Below are 23,038 nucleotides of genomic sequence, written 5' to 3'. Positions count from 1 at the left end.
GAATCTATTTGCGTATAACAATATATAATGTTTGTTTGAAATCATATGCACTAGCAATTGAATGTATTTGTGGTGCAGGATGTCATAATGCCAAAAAGAAAAATATCCTGTTACTAACTTTTCATGACATAACACAAAAATAATTGATGGTAACTCAGCCACATGAGTGGTATGAACATTTATATCATAGTTTATCTAACAAAAAGGATCAAATCTTCAATACAGTAACACAACTGGGTACAGGCCTGAAATACACTTATCTAAACTAGTATATTCATTTTGCTGTTTAGAATCACACCAGTGCTGGGTGGAATTCCTTAATGATTGCCGATTAATGATTTATCCACTGGGGGCAGTGTTGCAGAGGTTCCAGGTTACTGGTTATGCTCTACTTGACTAGCAGTAATAATAATAATCTTTATTTTTATATAGTGCCTTTCGTGGTGGACCACCATCACAAAGCGCTTTACAAGATACGAGACTAAGATGTGTGAACTATGCATCAACTGCAGAGTCACTTACAAGAACGTCTCACCCGAAAGAAGGAGCACAAGATTAAGCGACTTGCTCGGGGTCACACAATGATTCAATGGCTCAGCTGGGATTTGAACTGGGGACCTCCTGGTTACAAGCCCGTTTCTTTAAACGCTGGACCACACGGCCTCCTATATAGTACTTACACATACACAGGATTTTAAAAAGCATTGGGATGTGATGACTGAAACACTATAATATAAATTAATTTATACAAGAAGGATGTACTCAGATGACTGTGGTGTTTCATGCCTATACCCAGCTGCTATATTTTAACAAACCCAAAATCACACGTAAACACAGAATTAAGTAAAAATCTATCTGTCAAAACCAAATTCACACAGAAGCAAAAAAGCCTAATAAACGATTCCTACAACAGACAATTAAAAAAATAAATAAATAAATACTGAATTTGCAGACAGTAGCACTTTGTCTATTACCAGTCTGATAAAATGGAATATGTAAATGCATTATGTTACAGTACAAAATCTATAATATAAAGTCATTTTAGAATCCTGAAATCGCACAATACTTGCACACAGATTTCAGTAATGGGTAGCAGATCACATATTTTAGTTAACTGGGGAATCAAACCTGCCATACATCAGCTGTTTTTAGAATTCTCATTACACTGAATCCTACTATCCACAAACCCCCATACTAGACAGATGAGACATTCTTAACCTTCATTTGTCAGAAGGAATACAATACTACTCCTTGCCCTGGCCATATACTCAAACCAGCCTGCTTCACTTCTTACCTGAAGAGTACACTTTGTGGTCTCAAGGGCTAACAGTTTTATGTCCAGATTCAACTGATTCTATTTAAAGGTATCACCTAAAAACTGTTGTTGTCAGCCCATTTACATTCATTTTAGAGTTCCTTAAAAATGTGTCAAACTGCATCAAGCTTATTCTAGATATACTGACACCCTAAGCCCACTTTCACTCAAACATGACCTGAACATCTGTGCGCCACATTGTGTGGTAGCTCTGTGAGTCAGACTATCTTAAACCCATCAACCAGATTCGATTTGTGAGTCAAGCTGGATTCGAACCTTCGAGTATCCAGAGGTGAAAGGCTACTGCATTAACCCACAGCACCCCCTAGTGGTAGTGGTCATGCCTATGCAGTTTGACACACACATTACTGGTCGATATCAATTTTCATGCCTTTTATAAAAATATCAATATAATGACTAGTTCCAATTTATTTCTGGACAGGTTCTTTGCATATGCAGATTTGTCAAAGATAACAATAAAGTAAAAGTTGCTGCTTTTTCCTGGTGCACAACAACTTCCTGTGTTGTAGTTCAGTTTCACTCCAATGGCTGAGTTGCAATCAGGTCATGTGATGTACTGCACAGGAAACAATCAGACAGCAAGAAGAAACAGTACAAAAAAAAAATAAAATAAAAAAAAGGGTGGATCTACAGCTTGTACTTGTAAAACCAGTATATTGAAGTACAGGGACACAAAAACAAACTATCCCACAGGCTAACAATTAGAAAAGTGAAACAGGCTAAAGATGAATAAACAACCTTCTTTTGGTTACCTCGGAAAATCGTGGCTCCGTAAACTCAAACACTGAATCATAAACCCAGGGAGAACTCCAAGGAAGTAGACGTTAACGAATGTCTTCTTACACTTCACTCAACTGAGAAGACCATTTTAATTTATAGGATAGGGGCACCGTCATTTAAATATAACCAGAGGGTTAGTTTGACTTAAGAAGTTTTATTATCCAATGCTAAATTTACCCAAAATATATATTAAGAAAAAAAAGATTAAAGAAAGACACTTACGAGTTGTTAATGTCTAGTTTTGATACCTGAACAGCGGTTTATGCCAAAACGTTGTGGGATCAATTAGATATACAGCTTTACATCTGAAATGCACACAGACTGCTCGACAGATAAAAGACTGAATTCCCTCCAATTGCATTGAGTGGTATTCAGACTTGTCTATGGAAATTGATAAAAAAAAAAAAAAAACTGAGAATTTCAACAACTTCAATCCTTCCACTTACTTGGACACAGGAATCTCTAAGTCAGCCAGATTCATTTTTAAAGTATTTTCCTACAGTAAAAATGTGCATTACATTTCCTGAAAGCAATGCCAAACTTTTTGGAACCTGAATCACAGATTAACTGATCTTCATTCCATTGTGAAAAGTGGTGCACATTTTGCCTGGTACTATATGAGGAAGCCAGTCCATAGCAGATCCTTGTGTCTCTCATAGATCACTTTTTTCATGGGTGAGGGGGACCTTTTTCTGGATTTCTTCATCAGATGTAAAATCCTCTGCTCTGTCCCTTTTCTCAGTCTCCAGTTTACTCATCTTCTTTTTCCTTCCCTTGCTTTTCTTGTGGTCCTCCTTGCCATTATTTGTTCCTTCCTTCTTTTTCTTCTTCTTTTCATCAATAGCTGCTGTTTCCCCCTTTTTTGCAGTCCAAACTTCTTTCAAGCACTCTGAAATGTGAAAATAAGTTAATTATCTGAACACAGTTCACCATACATTAAATAATAGCTATTTCAGACTTGTCCAAAGAGTGACTTGTACAATTTTTGGAATCGAAACTTGTCTCAGAGGAACGTATTCAAAAAAGTTGGTGGGCATTTCAAACAATAAAAAAAATGATAGCAAGTTTCTTAAATCTTTAATAATAATTAAATAGTAGAGGTAAAAAGGTGGTTCTTATTAATTTAGTATTCAACAGGTGCAGGACAAAAGGCACTGGATACAGTGTTACGCTTGAAAAATTGTGCATGTGTTCCATAACTGAGAAGCTTAAAACAGGTGGACCCATTTGTTTTTACTATCTTCAGAAAAATCTTAAATAAGGTATCTGTAAGCGAGAGAGCACACTTGAATCCTGACCTGAACCCCACCTGCCTGCTATTCAGTCCTGGGCCTCTCTACACACTGCATGCCAGTTTATTTTAGAAATGACCACCTGAGGTGTGCAACGAATTCCTGTCTCTTCACAAAGTGACCAAATATTGCACAATCCCACTGTTAAGCCAAACTGTGTTTTCAGCCCCCTTACCTTGGTTTTCCCCCTTCAGTACATGCTTTTCACACAGGTAAGTGGTGAGATCTTCATCCTGATACTTCCTATACCAGTCTTCAATGACATCTTCATACTTCTCCACCATCACATCACACTGCAGCAAAATTTAGGCAAACAGTTATTGAAAAAATCCAGCTCATGGTGCAAGCAGGCGGGCAGGCTCTACGAGAGCTTCCCCTCACAGCTCTGCGAGCGAAACAGAGACCACCTTAATCCTGCCATTGTAAAAAAAAATGTTTTTGGATATACACAGGATGTCTAACTACACAATAAACACCTGGCAAATTTTTCCTCCCCCGTTAATATCACAAGCACATTGCTTACTAGAGGAACAGAGAAGTGAAAGAAGTGGTGCATAGGAAGGCCTGCGTCTTAGCAAATCTTATTAGAGACACGACTGCAGTTCTTTTTAAAAGTGAAGGTCTGGAGCTCAAAGAGGAAGTGAAACCGGCTATCATATTGTAACTACATATTATAAATATCATGGCTCATATCAGCCAGACAGGTTCCACTTCCAACTACAGCATTCAGATAGCTACTTCCGCATCCAGCGCTCAAAGAATATCACAGACATTTGCAGAGTTTTTTGTGATGTTATAGTAATAAAATAATGGCTTGGATTGCATTCTTGAGGAGTTGGGTGATAAAACAAGTGATCAGGAGGGGATTTGTCAGTATGCACGTCTATAAAGAGGCATGTGAAAAATACAGCGAACAAGGGGTGGGGCTTGACTGGAGATGCAGTACTGATGTTGTTTTGCCATTCAGTGCCTTTTAAACCTATTTTACTCATATATATATATATATATATATATATATATATATATATATATATATATATATATATATATATATATATATATATTAAACAGCGCGTGTGAAAATAAATTGGACCTGACGCGCCTGACAAGCACTGAATAAATGGACTGCAAAGGGTTAAAAAATAGCAGAGGTATGGTAAAGCATAGGCGAACATTGTAAACCATAGAGAGGTATGGTAAAAAATATTTTAGTTTATAGTAGCATTAAAATTAAATAATTTCAAACACTTATAGCAAAAATTATTATTATTATTTTAGGATACAAATATGATAGACAGAATAGACAGATACAGTGTGTATATATATATATGTTCAGTGTTCATGCCTTACTTTCAGGCAGTCAGTCATACTTCCACTTCCCAGGTCACTGGAGCGTGAAATTCTCTCCACCCCTTCTACATCCAAGTTACAGAATTGTGGTGTCAGCAGAGAAGCATTCAGTTTACAAGGAAGACAGCCTGAGAGCTGCAGTTCAGTGTAGTCGCTGAATCTCAAAAGGGTCATGTAACTAGCATGAGCAGGCAAAATCCCATAGCTCACAGAGAGCCGCATATCAACTCTAAAATGTTTATCTAGAACTCACTAAGGGAAAGAGAGACATGCTTCTTCCTCGCTAGTATAAACACCTGGCCCTAAAGGAATTGCACTCACCTGCTTCTTCAGGTCTGCTACCTCTGCAGACGTCTCATTCCACAGTTCATACGGGATGTCCATCACCACCTTCACTCCCTTGTGCACTAAATTGTGTAACGTCTGGAAGGTCTCCGCCATTCCCTTCAAACAAATGACAGAATCTGGCAGTTAAGCACTATGTATTAAGAACATAAGAACACAAGAAAGTTTACAAACGAGAGGAGGCCATTCGGCCCATCTTGCTCGTTTGGTTGTTAGTAGCTTATTGATCCCAGAATCTCATCAAGCAGCTTATTGAAGGATCCCAGGGTGTCAGCTTCAACAACATTACTGGGGAGTTGATTCCAGACCCTCACAATTCTCTGTGTAAAAAAGTACCTCCTATTTTCTGTTCTGAATGCCCCTTTGTCTAACCTCCATTTGTGACCCCTGGTCCTTGTTTCTTTTTTCAGGCTGAAAAAGTCCCTTGGGTCGACACTGTCAATACCTTTTAGAACTTTGAATGCTTGAATTAGGTCGCCACGTAGTCTTCTTTGTTCAAGACTGAACAGATTCAATTATTTTAGCCTGTCTGCATATGACATGCCTTTTAAGCCCGGAATAATTCTGGTCGCTCTTCTTTGCACTCTTTCTAGAGCAGCAATATCTTTTTTATAGCAAGGTGACCAGAACTGCACACAATATTCAAGATGAGGTCTTACTAGTGCATTGTACAGTTTTAACATTACTTCCCTTCATTTAAATTCAACACTTTTCACAATGTATCCGAGCATCTTGTTAGCCTTTTTTATAGCTTCCCCACATTGTCTAGATGAAGACATTTCTGAGTCAACAAAAACTCCTAGGTCTTTTTCATAGATTCCTTCTCCAATTTCAGTATCTCCCATATGATATTTATAATGTACATTTTTATTTCCTGCGTGCAGTACCTTACACTTTTCTCTATTAAATGTCATTTGCCATGTGTCTGCCCAGTTCTGAATCTTGTCTAGATCATTTTGAATGACCTTTGCTGCTGTAACAGTGTTTGCCACTCCTCCTATTTTTGTGTCGTCTGCAAATTTAACAAGTTTGCTTACTATACCAGAATCTAAATCATCAATGTAGATTAGGAATAGCAGAGGACCTAATACTGATCCCTGTGGTACACCACTGGTTACCACACTCCATTCTGAGGTTTTTCCTCTAATCAGTACTTTCTGTTTTCTACATGTTAACCACTCCCTAATCCATGTACATGTGTTTCCTTGAATCCCAACTGCGTTCAGTTTGAGAATTAATCTTTTGTGCGGGACTTTGTCAAAAGCTTTCTGGAAATCTAAATAAACCATGTCATATGCTTTGCAATTATCCATTATCGATGTTGCATCCTCAAAAAAATCAAGCAAGTTAGTTAGACACGATCTCCCTTTCCTAAAACCATGTTGACTGTCTCCCAGGACCCTGTTACCATATAGGTAATTTTCCATTTTGGATCTTATTATAGTTTCCATAAGTTTGCATATAATAGAAGTCAGGCTTACTGGTCTGTAGTTACCTGGTTCAGTTTTGTTTCCCTTTTTGTGGATCGGTATTACGTTTGCAATTTTCCAGTCTGTCGGTACCACCCCTGTGTCAAGAGACTGCTGCATGATCTTGGTTAGCGGTTTGTAAATTACTTCTTTCATTTCTTTGAGTACTACTGGGAGGATCTCATCCGGCCCAGGGGATTTGTTTATTTTAAGAGCTCCTAGTCACTTTAACACTTCTGCCTCAGTTATGCTAAAGTTATTTAAAACTGGACAGGAACTGAATGACATGTGGGGCATGTTGTCAGTATCTTCCTTTGTAAAAACTTGTGAAAAGTAATCATTTAATATATTTGCTATTTTTTTTCTTCATCTACGATTTTGCCATTTGTATCTCTTAAATATTTAATCTCCTCTTTAAATGTTCGCTTGCTGTTGTAATATTGGAAAAACATTTTAGAATTGGTTTTAGCTCCCTTAGCAATGTTCATTTCAATTTCTCTCTTCGCCTTTCTAACTTCCTTTTTGACTTGCGTTTGCAGTTCTGTGTACTCTTTCTGCGTACTTTCTTTTTGGTCCTTTTTTGATGCTCTGTAAAGTGCCTTTTTTCGCTGAATATTTTTTTTAATTGATCTATTAAACCATTTTGGCAATTTAGTTTTACATTTAGATTTGTCTACTTTAGGGATATAATTGTTTTGCGCCTCTAGTACTACATTTTTGAAGAACAACCATCCTTCTTCTGTGGGTGTTTTCTCTATTTTACTCCAATCTACTTCTGTAAGTCTATTAAACCTGAGCACTTTGACAATACGTCCCAGGTGTCGCTTGAGCTGGATCCCAATGACTGCTGGAGATCCCCAAACTACTTCAAGCACAACTATGAAATCTAAGACCGGTTTCAGAAGCATGCACAGTAATTACCACATATATTCAGCGCGCCAGATAAGTAATGAGATGTACTAAACCTGCGGGCAATTGCATCAATTTAAGAACTTTTGAAAGCATGTTTTAAAACAGTCACAATTGTTGCTGGAATTTCCCCGTCTGTTTTTTCTCGTGTGTTGCCAGTTGTGCACAATGTATTTTTGCGACAAACACCCAAGTATCTAATTTTCACTGAAGTCAGGGTGTACTTACAAGCCTTGAAAACAAAAAAACTGCACACTAACCCCTCCAGCTCATTCTGACCATGACCTACTGTGTATTACTTGTCTAGGCTACTAAGTAAACCAAGTTAAAAATAACAGTAATTAAAATAAAATAAAAAACCTTAAAATCATTTAGTTTCAATTTTAAATAATGTTTTATTAGCTGAAGTACAAAAAAAGTGTACTAGGTATTCATTTGATTTTACTACTGTACTATATACTGTATTGGCCTACTGTACAGATTTATATTTTTATGCAACGTAATGTGTAGCGTACCCAAAACACATTAGTGTTATTTCAGCGCAATAATTTATATTTAAAATACATCGAGAACTGTAAATGTATGCAAGTGCAATTTTATTGTATTGTTTTTAAACCCGACACCTCCTTATGTCGGACAGACATGTCCAGTTTAGCGAGGGACTACTGTATTGTTATAAAATGCTTTGGGGGGTGAAGGCTGGGACCCCACTATAGAATTTGATTAGATTAAATGGTCTTTCATTTCTTGTTTATATATGTGTGTGTGTGTGTGTGTGTGTGTGTGTGTGTGTGTGTGCGTCTCTCTTAACATATTTTTCTTAGTACATACGACAAAATGTGCACTTTGCAAATTGTCGTAATGAAAACGCTAATTGCATGTTTGTGCTGCGACTGGCCAGTTTTCATACATCTACCCCTATATGAGTAAAATGCAACATTAACTTGAAGTCATGAGCGCGTTCAATAAATACTGTAAATAATGCTAAATTATGGGGTATGCATTAACACAGCATTAGATTTGAACTGTAATGTTATTTTTAACTACTGTACAAAAACGTGATCTTACAATAAAAACAAAAACAAAAATTATTCTTATTTGCTTTATTAGCGCCAAACAATATGTCTGTGAACCAAAGAAAGTACAAGAAACTTGATATCATGCGACCTCAAGCTGTGCAGTAGAATTGCTATTCTTATTCATTCTGCACACGTGTTCAAAGTGTAAAACACCCAGAACACAGCTTATGAGGAGCAAGGCAGACATTCCTCACCTTACAAGGGTTGTTTGTTTCTTTTATACTCGTTTAGACTGTGACAATTCTTACTTGCTAAGAATCATTTAAAAGATAAAACACTCCCAGGTTTAGTTTTTCAGCTGATATTTGAAGGTGAGTTCACTGTTTTGACCCAAAGAGTGTTCTATTACAATTGTACATGTTTTACAGTGGTTCATGCTAACCCGGTTGCTAGGCAGCCAAGCCAGGCAAGATCTTAGCAATGGACACAGACAGAAGAAAACACTGCATCTTATTGTGATCACTTGTTTTGTGATTCACGTGTATCATGCTTTTTGTCCTAGCACTCAACTGGTGTCATTAAGAGTGCCTGTTGTCCGATGATGGCATTGCTATTTACAAGCTGACTGACTGATGAAATTGGCAAGGTGTAGAATGGAAAACAACAGGGATGGAAAACAGACTCCCATTGCAGAGTAGTTTGACACCATCCATGTGCTTAACTTCTGCTTGTTACCTACACAGGCCACATGCGCCCCAAGTAAAATCGGTGCCATGCAATGGGAGTCTTCATTTCCATCTCTGAAAAACAATGAAAGAAGTAACCATTTATTTCAAACTGATATTGATTATGCACTACCTAGATTTCAATAGACAACAGAAGTGTTTATAATATGCTGTGGTTGTTTCAGTGATTCCACCAAGGTGTTATAAAATGGGAACATGATCTCATACATACCTTTGCAAATCGGTTGCTTCCTGTTCTTTCTTTGTGTAAATTATATTGCATGAGCCTCTGACAAATTGTCTCCATTACTTCTATGAATCTGATATCACTGAGGAAAAAAATAATTAACAATCAACTTATATAAAGGAGATCCTAATATCTGTTACCTTTCCTAATATGTATTTTATTCCCAGTGTAAAACCCTGTGTGCGTTTTTGCTTACATCATTATTTGCCATAATTACTAACATATTTGTGCTACACTGTCCTCTGAAGCATTGTGCAGTAGGGATGAAATGATAGTATATTTCCACTATACAAATAGTTGCGAGCCCACTCTTTCACCATGCACCGATTATCACGATAGTAGCAGTTATTTTTCAATTACTTTTTTAAAACTGAATAAAAAGAAAAAAATAACAAGTTATTTCTTTTTCTCTGTGGAATATGGTCTGCAACACAAGGAAGCTAGACTTTAAAAAGAGCAAGATTCTAGCAAGAATGAAAAAACTTACAAGTACACAGGTGTTAGAAAAATAATCTTAATGAAATTGTCCTTGTATTACCATCATTAATAGTTTCAAAAAAATGATACCTTTAAGTCTGTCAACATGGGACTGCAAACTTTTTTCCTCCCCCTGCTTTATTTACACATTTTATTTATTTAAATGTACTTAGAAACAGTACATAATTACAAAATATGAAGCATCTGTATTTCTTTCAATACATTTAAAGTACTTGCTTTACACACATACTGCTAAATATTCTCAACTTTTTTTCAAATAGTCTGAAAATAAATACATTATTTTGTACTACACAAACTGTAAGTATGGAATAATCATTTTTTAATTCCTTTTTTTTGTCATTTATAATTTAAGAAAACACATTTCAATACCATGATCAAATTCACCCGAGGTGGCGTGTTTTTCTGGTGGCATAATAGCCTATAACGTGTACATTTTAATGGAAGTACTGAAATTACATACTGACGATTGAGGGTGGAACACAGGACAGAATAGGGAGGACCTCGAACTGGAAAAAAAAAAAAGTATGTTATTAAACTGACCTCGGGTGCTAAGTACGGAAGAGCATGTTCTTGCTTTCGTCGTTGTAGTTTTGCCACATTCTGCAGATTGGATGTACATCCTATGGTACTGTATTTCCCCGCTATATATCTTTTGTAGTGATTCATGTGACTGACCGTCAGTCAATTCGAAATTTTAGGCCGAGACGTATGTTGCAACGGCGGTTTTTTTTTTTTGTTTTTTTTGTTTTTTTTTTTGTTTGTTTTTTGCACAGTGAATACACAGGGGGCGTATTAAAAGAATTTTCAAAACAGACTGGCTGGTAGGATGGGACCAGTAAATTAGATGCTAGTTAACACGAGCAGGAAAAGAAGAGCATACCCACTGCTGTCTGTGGCAGAAACGCTGTAAATAGCAAGGCCAGCGCAGTTTCGCCGACAAACTTAAATAATGAACTATGCGCGTTACAAAAATGTAATTATTGAACCGATTATGCAGTATTTATATCCATGTATATAATGAGGAATGAAATCGATCGGAAAATAGATGTTTTATTTAATCATAGCAGCAGTAGTACACACCGATGATTGTACCCATATTTGGAGAGAAAGGCGTCTGTTCTGCTTCAAGCCACGTTTAATGAGTATGTGACTATCGTTTTCTACGATTATAGAATAATTAAAAAATGTTAACGATATGATTATCACGAATATTCGTAATCACGATATATCGTACTATCGAAAAATCGTTTCATCCCTATGGTGCAGTCAAGCCTGTGCAACACTGATATGATTCCCCATCTCACCTTCTCTGAATCTAACACCCCTAATGTAAAATGTGCTAGATTAACAGGATTTAAAAGACTTACGATTTTACATATTTTATCGGAATCCCTTTTTTTTCCTCCATGTAGTCATACTTTGTGTCAATCACTTCTTTGGTTTTTCCTGTTTCTTCAAATGCAGATTTCATTTCTACCGTGACGTACTTGCACACTGAAAAAGAAACGATGTACATTTTGAATTTGCTGAAACTATTTACTAACCAAGCACTAAACAACTGAATTCCTCAAGTGATGAAAAACAGTGCCATGGCTACGACTATCGTTTAACAAATATTTTATTAATTTAAAATACTGAAGAAATTGTCTCTTACTGTAAAACCAAACACATTTTAGTGATTCGGTGTTTTAGATTATACTTTAAATACAACAAGTTTTACAAAAGCAAACACTACAGTGTAAATTTCACAGGCATACAGTTGGTCACGTTACCATAAAGGAGGCAGCTCTAGGTATGTTTATTGCAGTAGGAACTAGTAGATACTGTGACTTTCAATAAAAACTAAAATATTAATGTTTTATTCTTAAACACTGTTCTAAAACGCATTACAGTTTGTACAAATTAGAAACTAGACTGTCTGCCTGGCATCTTCTGATGACAAGACAATTTGTTTTAATTTATTTATCGGGAAAACAGAAAACTCCGAAGAATACTTTTCATCACTTTATATATGTTTTATTTCCTGGTTCAGTCACAACGGTTCCCCAGTTTCACTTCACCTTCTGTTGAAAGAGGAAACGTTTGAACATCCCAGGTATTGCCGAGTTATGTGACTTCTCAAAATGAACAATCAAGTAAATGTAAATATATTTGTTTCACTTTAACTTAATAACTGAGCATTTTAAATTCAAAGCGGTTACTACCAGTACAAATTCTACTGCTAATACGAAGACCCAAGAGACTGCTGCCTGTAGGTTAACATCAAGGCTGAAGAAAGATAAATACTTCTATTTTATTGACTTTAAACTGTCTTAGTGCCATCCGTCCGGTTTGTAATTATTTAAATTGGTTAAATAATTTATAGATATTCAGCGAAAAAACATACATTCGCAACTATTGGAACATTACCTTTGCCCGGTTATGTTTCTGTCATGGTATAAGACCCCATGAAACTTACATACAGTGCATACAAAGTGTGTTGTACGCTGAATCTACACATCACATAGCGACACAGTACAATAGATGCGTGCTGCAATATTCATATGCGTCTCAGATCTTTCAATACATCTCTATACAAAACCAATCAGACGTGTAAAACAGCCCGTATCATTTCATGATTGCATCAATGAATACTGCTGATCCAATGTGTATGTTTAATGTACCTTCACATTTATTGGGTAGTTTAACCCAATCCTCGTCATCGTCTCTCAATGCTGGTGCTGAAGCAGGTATCAGAAGAAATACAAACATAAAAAGTAGCGTCCGCATAGTGCAGAATAAAACGGAAAATTAGCACCTTCCTCTCGGCTTCTTGGACTACAAAATAAGATCACTAGTGTTTCCTGAAATTTACTCTAGCCAAACAACACAAAACACATTCCACCCTGCCAGCCAACCGGGAGACACGCAGTGTAGGCTCAGACCAATCGCGACGCTCATAGCCAGGGAGCACGCGCAGTTTCCCGTTCAATATTTCCTGAGAGGAAGTTGCTGGAGTATGGGTCGGTCCGCGTCTGGGTGGGGGGTTTCAAAACGCCTTGCGAAACGCTGGGCTAACTAAGGAATGTATAACACCGTGTAACATTTGCTTTTTTGCTTTTTTAACAATGATTACATTATGTAACACAATTTTTGGTTCCTGGGTAGTAAGTGTTATTTCGTAATTGCTTATGCCTCAAAAGTATAGAACATGGCTATTATTCCCCACAAACTTTGCTTTTGTGACCAGGGCAGTGATATTTAGAAGTTTTCCTATTTTCCAGAACATTCCAGATAGATTCAGTGCTGAGTAAACTTGGAGTAACTTCTAGAACTTTCTAGAACTTTCCAGTAATATAACTAGTAGTATAAATACAGGGGCCTTAAGCCCACCAGTTCAGTTTAGTTCCAGCTGCCTAAGTGGATACATGTCTGCATTTTTCTGAGATGGCATCAAGAGGCTGCAATGGTGGCATTCCTGATGGGTCTCCAAGGCGGTTTTACCAAGTTTCCCTGCTATCTTTGCCTTTGGGACAGCAGGGACACCAAGGTGCACTACCACAGGCGGGACTGGCCACAGTGGACCGAGTTCTCTGTGGGGAGGAACAATGTCAAGTGGGAGCCACTGGTGGACCCCCGGAAGGTGCTGATGCCACCACTGCACATCAAATTGGGCCTTATGAAACAATTTGTCAGAGCTCTAGATAAGGAGTTGGCAGCCTTCAAGTACCTTCAAGACTTCTTCCCTAAGCTGTCTGAGGCAAAGGTCAAAGCCGGTGTCTTTGTCGGACCACAGATAAAGAAAATCCTGGAGTGCAATGAATTCACCAAGAAGCTCACTAGTAAGGAGAACGCGGCTTGGAACGGCTTTGTCGCAGTGGTTCGGGGCTTCCTGGGCAATCACAAGGCCGAAAGCTATGTGGAGCTGGTTGAGACTGTGGTGAAGAATTACGGCACAATGGGCTGTAGGATGTCCCTCAAAGTCCATATCCTTGATGCTCATCTTGATAAATTCAAGGAGAACATGGGAGCGTACTCGGAGGAGCAAGGTGAGTGCTTCCACCAGGATATACTGGACTTTGAACGCCGCTACCAAGGACAGTATAACGAGAACATGATGGGAGACTACATTTGGGGGCCGATTCGTGAAAGTGATTTACAGTATAATCGTAAATCTCAAAAAACTGCTCACTTCTAAATCTTTTGTAGTCATTTTTGTATTACTTTAGTATAAATACATGTTAATTTGGATTCATATGTTGTTTTTTTCTGACTTTATGTGAACGAAAAGACACAAATTCGCCCGTTTTCTCATTGGAAATAGGTAAATTTCAAAACATCATTGTCCTGGTCACAAAAGCAAAGTTTGTGGGGAATAATAGCCATTTTCTTTACTTTTGAGGCATAAGCAATATGGAAATAACACATACTACCGAGGAACAAAAATTGTGTTACATAGTGTAATCATTGTTTAAAAAAAAAAAAAAAAAAAGCAAATAAACAAACATTGTTTGCACAAGTATAAATGTACCATAGGCGCCTAAACCACGGGGAAGAAGGGGCACGTGACCCTCAACCCACACACTTTTTGAGTATTGGAGGGTCAAACAATATATTTTGCCCCTTCACTTTTTTTTTCCTTTTCAAGTTCAATTCCCACCAAAATCTTGAATTTTTTTTTTCTTATATTAAGCAGCAGTATATATATATATATATATATATATATATATATATATATATATATATATATATATATAGAGAGAGAGAGAGAGAGAGAGAGAGAGAGAGAGAGAAGAGAGAGAGCTGGCACTTCCAAATCACACAAGCCTGATTTTACTTTTGTGAAAACATTGGGTACAATTTTGTTTTCCATAAAAAAACACATAGTTGTTCTTTGCTGATATGTTCGGCTTTCATATCGAAACGTGTTTACTTACTAATAATTTAAGCTAATATTTGTTTAATAATAACTGTTTAGGTATGATGTGTCCCTGAATAACTAAAACATTTATAAATAAATGGTAATTGATAAAAAGGTAGACTCAATATTTACAAATGTAGCTCATGATTCATGATATACTGAAATCTCTTAGGTTTCAGTATATCATCGACTCCATTGGTCTGGGGCTGGTAAATTTCGCATACTTGGCACAGCCATTTTATTTATTTATTTATTTATTTATTTATTTTTTGGTGCCTAAGGATGCGGGAAGTGCTGTCTCAACTGTACTCTTGTTAATGTATGAGCAGTGTATCGTTGATCTGCACTGCCTGTATTATTGTCATGAATCGGCTGTGTGAGGGCAGGTGTTTAGTGTTTCAACCAATTAGCACTAAGCATTGCATTGTTAGGGCCGGTGCTTATTGTTTCAAACTGTCAGCACCAAACATTGCCCTGCTATAGGGAGCCTTTACTTTCCAAAAGTCTCGTAGCAGCTGGTTTTGCTGTGACAACTGAGCACAGCAATGTCTGATGACAAAACGTGAAAAAACATCCAGCACTACATTTAAAACAAAGCCGAGCAAGGAATTTTTTTTTTTAACTGTTAACATACATACGTCTATCAATAAAAAAAGCCCTATTATACCATTTTGTACATGTTATTGTTTGTGTTTGTTAACACGTCCCTTTAATAAGCTGCATGTTGGAATTATAGGTACTCTACAGCATTGTGCAGATCTGCCACTGGAACTGGTTCTGCCATTTGGTGGTACTTGTGTTTGTGCTTAATAAATGCTCAGTTAGTAAATATTCTTTATTTTATGCTGAAACACCTGTCCAGTATTTTTTGTGGGTTAACTATTTAAAAAACAGTAACTTGAAAAAAATTGAACAGTAAAAATTAAGTTTACCGGAGCTTCTTAGCAAAAAAAAAAATATAAAAAAAAATAGCTTGGCAGTTCTTATTTAACTTTGACCACCCCACTATTAAACAAAGTTAGGTGCCTCTGTGTCAGGCCAATTACTTGACGGTGGATTTTACACTACTCGCTACACCTATTGTATTTGATTTTTGCTGTAAACTGGTGACCCCACGCACCACAAACGAGCGTCTAACCTATGCAAAATAGCCGGGCTCGTCCATGCTGGTTATAGAGATTTTTATGATCTCATCGCCAGGCAGACTTGTAGTCGAGTTCTCAAACCTGGAGTCCGAGTCCAAGTCTGAGTCACTAGCATTTGAGTCTGTCGGAGTCACTATCATTTGAGCCCGAGTTCGAATCACTATCATTTGAGTCCGAGTCTGAGTCACTATCGTCTGAGTCATGAATATTTGACTTCGAGTCTCGAGTCCTTGAAACGATCTCAAATCAATTTTCATTCAACTAGTGGTAGTACTGGGGGAAAAGTTTACCTAATGGACGTTGTCTGATCTCCCTGAGGAAAAATGCACAAGTAATAAAAAATTTAAATACAAAAAAATATTTACCGATTTATTTTTTCCAGCTAGATTATTCTATTAGCATGCCTTTTTCAACTTGTCTGTCACTATCGTCTTTACCTGAAGTTTATAGATAGGCTTCAAGTTCAAATTTGTGGATGTTGTTTTTCACTTTGATATAAGCTGTAATCTGGACTATAGAGTCAATGTAGTGGTGCGCTGTCAGATTTTGGTACATATGCAATCAATTGCGATCTGATGGATGTTTTTTCTGTTGTCTAAAGAGGTACATTTACCATTACATTATTTTTATTCAAACTTAAAACTGGAAACCGACAGTCAATTTCTCTAAAAAAGAAAAAAAGCAATTCATGAGAAGTGCACCGCAAAGTTGCACAAGGAAAAAAAATGTACAAGACCCAATGTATTGCATACGATAAATGTTGGAAAAATGACAAATTACATTAAAAGCAATGTAAAAGACTTAAATATTGTAAAGTCAATTAAAAAAGATGTAAAAGACCGAAAATAGCATAACATACCAGCTTTCTTATTGGAAGTTGTTTAGTAATGCGGGAGTAAGCGTAGTGCGCTGAGTACCAATTTTTAACACATATCTGAAAATAACACTGTACCGGTAATAAGAAATTAAAGTTACTTTCACCTCTGACTATAGCATCTACTTTGACTTCAATTCAGGTCAAATCTGCCAATCTGATTTAGACATTGCCAGAATTGTATGTATAATGTGTTCGTAAATAGTACATTTAGTATTATTTTTATTATTTGTTTTGAAAATAGAAACGTTATATTTCACTTTCATTGCATTTGCACTCGTATTAAGTCTGTAATACAATGGTGCATTTACAAGATTGTGTTTCAGTTCATTTGATTTCAGATCATGTATTTTTAAAAATCTTTTCTTCTTTACACAAAAAACATTATATTTCTGTATTTCCCCTTTATGTAGGATCACAATGGAATAAAAACAAGTTCACAAAGACAAACTTCTAGGTTGACGCTGCACAGCATGTTCTTAATGGGTTTTCCCTGCATCCATAATACATTATTTTAATTTTGGTTAATGAAGTGGTCTTAAGTTATTCTCTCATTCTTGTTTGCTATCAATCAGTCCTTCTGTCATCAGTCTGATATGCCTGTTTGAAGGTAGGCAGTTTTCAATTTGAGACTTAGTGGCTAGTTTTACACTGAATTTGACAGCTGAATTAACTGACGTTGCTTGCTAACAGTGATTGTGTGTGCTGGGAATGAGTGGAGATTAGAAGCAAAGCACAGAATATTGGAATATTTAATCACACAGCGACTTTCTGATATGAATTAAGAAGCTCTAAAAGTATACTATAACTTATGTGATTTTTTTTCATTCATTTTTGTTTTCAGTAAACTGAAAATTATTAAGGTGACCGATGTTCTAGTTTAAGAATGCAGTTTTAGAAGTGTATTCCCACAGTGCTTAAAAAACATGTCCATCAGGAAAGAAAATATATTTTTAATATTTTTTTTTATGAATGGGAAACATGTTAAATATATGAATAATATATTTATAACCTTGCCATATATTTTCAACATATAAAATAAATATATGGCTCTGCAGGGGTGATGTCAGACCAGAAATAGACTCCAAACACTGATGAATGGTGGTGAGTTTTACTGCAAATAATAAAGAAATAAAAAATTTAAACAAAATAGGACAAGGCACTTGAGGCCAAAATAAAAAGGTAAACAAAATGGACAACACTAAACAAGACACTGGACGAACAGACAAACAGGTACCGTGCTGGCACTTCCAGCACGCTGTAGCAATTGTTATTTCAAAACCCCAAAAACTCCTCCCTCTCCCCCGTTCTCCACTCACAAACACACAACCCCGCGTGAGTGAAAACATGCAGCTTTTATGCAGCTGTACCGAGACTCGAATGCTAATCAATCATTCAATTGGAGTCTCAGTACAACTGCACATGAATTAATAAAGGTGCAATTCCCCGTGCCCACATATTATTTTACTTGCACGTGAAGTGCTGTGCAATCCTCGTGCCTAAAATCAAATATACATTTTAAAACATGTGCTCGTAACCCATATTTATATCCCGTGTATTTTATACAGAAACACCAACATTAAACACACTACATACAACATAAAACACATAATCATAAAGGGGTGAGACACTCCGCCAAATATGCCCCCCCTTGTGCGCAGCACACCTGGCCTCAATGGCCACCTCCCCCCTCAGTCCCAAAGTCCTGGTTTATAGTCCCGGCCCAGGAACACGGGCACCAACGGTCCAAAGGTGGCGGCCAACAGCTGTAGTGGCCAGGCTGTCTGTACCCAGGCCAGCTCCTCCAGCCAAGGCAATCCTGTCCATGTGGGGGTGGACTCCTGACCTTCCCCTCCTTCTTTGTAGCTGGCAGCTCCCCCTTGTGGGGCTCCGGGCCCCAAATTCCCTGCAGCGAAAGTGCTGCGGGGGGATGTGGTCTCCTGACCCATTCCCTCTTCTTCATAGCCGGCAGCTCCCCCTTGTTGGGCTCCAGCCACAATATTTCTTGCGGAAATGCAGGGCTGACACTCACCCCCAGGAAAGCAGTTCCGCTTGACGGAAGCAGCAGCGGAGGGGAGCCCATGGCCATAGAGATGGCAGCAGGAGCTCCACTTCTCCCTCGTAGCTTGTAACCGGTAGTTCCCCAGGTGACGCGGAGCAGCGGGCAACCCCAGGCGATGCGGAGCAGCAGGCAGCCCCAGGCAATGCGGAGCAGCGGGCAGCCCCAGGCAATGCCAACGTGGCATCGTTGGGCGGTGTGAGGCAGGCATCCTTGGATGGTGGAAGCAGAACCAGCAGGAATTCACCCTCTGCTGGTGGAGGTGGGAGCTGCAAGCAGTCCTACCACGGTGGTAGATGCGGAACCAGCAGGAATTCATCCTCTGCTGGTGGAGGTGGGAGCTGCAAGCAGTCCTCCCAAGGTGGTGACGGCAGTGGAGCAGGCAGAGGCAGCTCTTGCTGCTCTGCTCCTGGTGGTGGAGGAGGCAGAGGCAGCTCCTGCTGCTCTGCTCCTGGCGGTGGAGGAGGCAGAGGCAGCTCCTGCTGCTCTGCACTGGTGGTGGAGGAGGCAGAGGCAGAGGCAGAGACAGCTCCTGCTGCTTTGATCCTGCTGGTGGAGGTGGGATCGGCATGTAGTCTACTGGTGACAGAGGTGGGAGTGACGTGTAATCTACACTTGTTACAGGGGAATGGTGCGGCTCTCCCTCATATGCTGGAGAGGGCAGTGATGGCTCCTCTGCCTCTGATACTGGAAACAGCAGCGATGGCTCCTGTCCCTCTGGCGCTGGAGACGGCAGCGGCAGGGCTTTTCCCAATAAAGTGGGAGATAGTGGGAGCCCTGCCATATCTGCAGCCAGGTAGCGGATTACCATGTCCACAATGTTTGGGAGGGACACTGAGCGGTATTGCTTTTCCCAGGCTTCCCACAGGCTTGTGGAGGTTGCCCACAGGAGGTTGATCAGGGAGGTCCTCTTCAGCATTCCTCCCAGGCTCCACCAGCCATCCCAAGATTCCCTCAGAAGAGAGGAAATTCGTCAGCCTCTGAGCCAGTGAGACCTCTCCCCCCGATGCTGGATGCTCAGGCTCCTCCATCTTCTGCCATGCGTGGCTCTGGGTGAGTGGGCGGTACCTGACCTCACCACACAGGAAGCACCACCCTTCCTCATCCAGACAGGCAAGGCAAACATCCGGCGTGGTAAAGATGCGACGGGACCTGCGCCCGGCCCCGCGCTGCTGTTGCTGCTTTCTCCTGCCGCTGCTTCCCATTTATTTTTTTTCTCAAACAAAACAAAAACACTCCTGGTCTGACGCTAGGAGGTGCCGTCATCCCGTTTCTAACACCAACTGTGACCAGGATGGCTCTGCAGGGGTGATGTCAGACCAGAAATAGACTCCAAACACTAATGAATGGCGGTGAGTTTTATTGCAAATAATAAAGAAACAAAAGATATAAACAAAGCTCACAAAACAGGACACGGCAGTTGAGGCCAAAATAAAAAGGTAAACAAAACGGACAACACTAAACAAGACAGTGGACGAACAGACAAACAAGTACCGGGCTGGCACTTCCAGCACGCTATAGCAATTGTTATTTCAAAACCCCAAAAACTTCTCTCTCTCACCCGTTCTCCACTCACAAACACACAACCCCGAGTGAGTGAAAACATGCAGCTTTTATGCAGCTATACCAAAACTCGGTTGCTAATCAATCATTCAATTGGAGTCTCGGTACAACGGCACGTGAATTAATAAAGGTGCAATTCCCCATGCTCACATATTAGTTTACTTGCATGTGAAGTGCTGTGCAATCCTCGTGCCTAAATACAAACATACATTTTAAACACTTGTGCTCGTAACCCATATTTATATCCCGTGTATTTTATACAGAAACACCAAAATTAACACACTACATACAACATAAAACACTTATAAACATAAAGGGGCAGGACACTCTACCACAATGGCTCACAGATTAAATTATATTTAAAATATCCTATATTCCAAATGCACCAGATATTTTTAATGTATTTTTTATACAATACTAATTCCTTTTATTTAACTGACTAAAAATTGTACTTTACAATCTATTGTTATCAATATATATTTGCAACAAACTTACCATACATTTAAAATATATTGTTTTTGCCTTACATTTGTCATACATTTTAAAAACATTATTTAAGGATGCTGTTTAAATAATTCAAAATATATATTTAGCAACAAATTGGTGTAAATATTTTGGAACTGAGTAAAAATACATTAAGAATGTATTCATTAGTTTCCCTGATGCTAATGATGCTAATATATGATTGTAACAGAGATTGAATGACGCTTGGTGTTAGATCTCCCTCCCGACCTGTGAGGGCACTAGGTAAAGGGAACAGAGTATCCTGGACTAAAAGGCAGACACTTTATTCCCATGGGTAGGTGGACGTTGGGTGGCTAGAAAAGGGACTGAGCTACAGTACCTGAGCTCAATGACCCAAACGGGAAACAGCGTGGCATCAGAGGATTGGAGACGCGGATGCGCTTGTTAACCAAGGGGTCATGAGGGAGGGTATAAAATAGGGGTGTAGCAAAGTAATCTGTTCCTTTGTAAATGGTTGGATTTAACCTTGAAGGAGTAAAACATATGGCTGAAAACCATGTTTGTGTTGTGTTTGTTAGTGTTGGCTGTAACTGTTAATTGTGTCTATAGACTACCATTAACATGAGCCGGAGCTGTAGCTAAAGCCAGCATCAACCCAGACATCACTTTCACTCCAGCATTTCATGGAGAACTGTAATTACACCACTAGCACCTAATTTCACTCACTGTCTTGTGTTTGAGTTTTGTCTTTAGTGTGGATGTGTATAAAACCTGGATTTTTGGTTGCGGGTCAAACCCAGGGATTACAAATTACAAGTGATACACGCCGCTGTATCACTACAGCATTTATTATTTACAGGTGTTTGCCTTAAGGCTCTGGACATTGTAATTATTTCAATAAACACCCTTGCACCTGAAAGCAATTGTCTGCGTGATTAATCTGCTCTGCACTGCACTCACCTGTATTCACTCACCACTTTGCTACAGTGATATTGGCCAATGACATTAATTAAACATTAACTAATATACTAAAATATACCACAGAGAATATAAAAGCATTAATGATATCTTTAACATATATACATATTTATATATTTTAAATACATAAAACATATATGTACCATATATCACATATTTTTCATATCTAGAAAAGAGGCCAATTTTGGTGTATTAAAAATGTATAAAACATCTTGATAATATATTTTATTATATTCCATTTCATTTAATGATGTTGGAGAAATAGAAGTATAATACATTTCTTATTATATATAAAATAAATATTTTTTCCTGTATGGGCAGTTGAAAGTATTAAAGAGAAAGGCTTGTTAAAAGCCAAATAATTACTTGCTTGTTTACCATGCTATCATTATTTATTCCTTATAAAACTTAATGCAAAAGAGGGGAAAAAAACTTACGATGGTTGCTGTTGGACTTATGGGCAGGGGGGAGGGTTTATGCTACAACCTAACTCTTTTCCAATTTCTTATTTTTACTGTGATTGTAACAGGGCTAACTAGTGATTGGATAATGTTTTGTTGGGTGTGTTTTTATTGTGCAATTTCCCAGTAACAGTAACAGTAACAGTAACAGTAATGGTGTTGTTCAGCTCATTCCTATTTTGCACTGCTTTTTGAACATTTCAATAACATTTAAATAATTCATGTATGTTATGACGCCATGTCAATTCAACACACTTTACACAGCCGGTTCAGATTTTGCTACAAGCTGTAGAAAAATCATAGTACAAAACCGTTATTATTTATTTTATAGAGTATGCAAAATCAAAATCTCCTGTCTAGAGCTGCATACCCCCCTCCCCCATTTTCAGAACCATGGCTAGTGCCTCTAGCAGTATAATTGACAGAATTCATTATTAAATATAGTACAATATGTACTAAGATTAAATAATATGCCCCAGCGTCACAACCATTCTTGTGAAAAGACCATCAAAATGTTGCCGATTTAATGTCCACCTTCAACATGTTTTGATTATTTTATAAACTTTATCCTGATAATTTTAGAGATCCCATGAACAGCCGGTCTTATCAACACTGTTTTATTT

At 38.2% G+C, this 23,038-nt stretch overlaps 1 protein-coding gene across 1 annotated transcript; it reads right to left on the bottom strand.

The window, feature by feature from the left end:
• Window positions 1–581: 581 nt before the first annotated feature.
• On the bottom strand, window positions 582–12,832 carry LOC121295218 (protein canopy homolog 3-like). The gene is made up of 6 exons (XM_041219643.1): window positions 12,634–12,832; window positions 11,338–11,464; window positions 9,458–9,554; window positions 5,080–5,202; window positions 3,584–3,701; window positions 582–3,005 (listed from the first exon to the last, which is right to left on the bottom strand). Exons 1-6 carry the CDS (start codon window positions 12,737–12,739, stop codon window positions 2,770–2,772), a joined length of 807 nt encoding a protein of 268 aa, XP_041075577.1. The 5' UTR covers window positions 12,740–12,832; the 3' UTR covers window positions 582–2,769.
• Window positions 12,833–23,038: the final 10,206 nt, after the last annotated feature.

The sequence above is a fragment of the Polyodon spathula genome, chromosome 20 (genome assembly GCF_017654505.1).
Source record: "Polyodon spathula isolate WHYD16114869_AA chromosome 20, ASM1765450v1, whole genome shotgun sequence".
NCBI lineage: Eukaryota > Metazoa > Chordata > Actinopteri > Acipenseriformes > Polyodontidae > Polyodon > Polyodon spathula.
The sequence above is the reverse complement of the archived record's forward strand: the minus strand, read 5'-3'. Positions and strand labels throughout refer to the sequence as shown.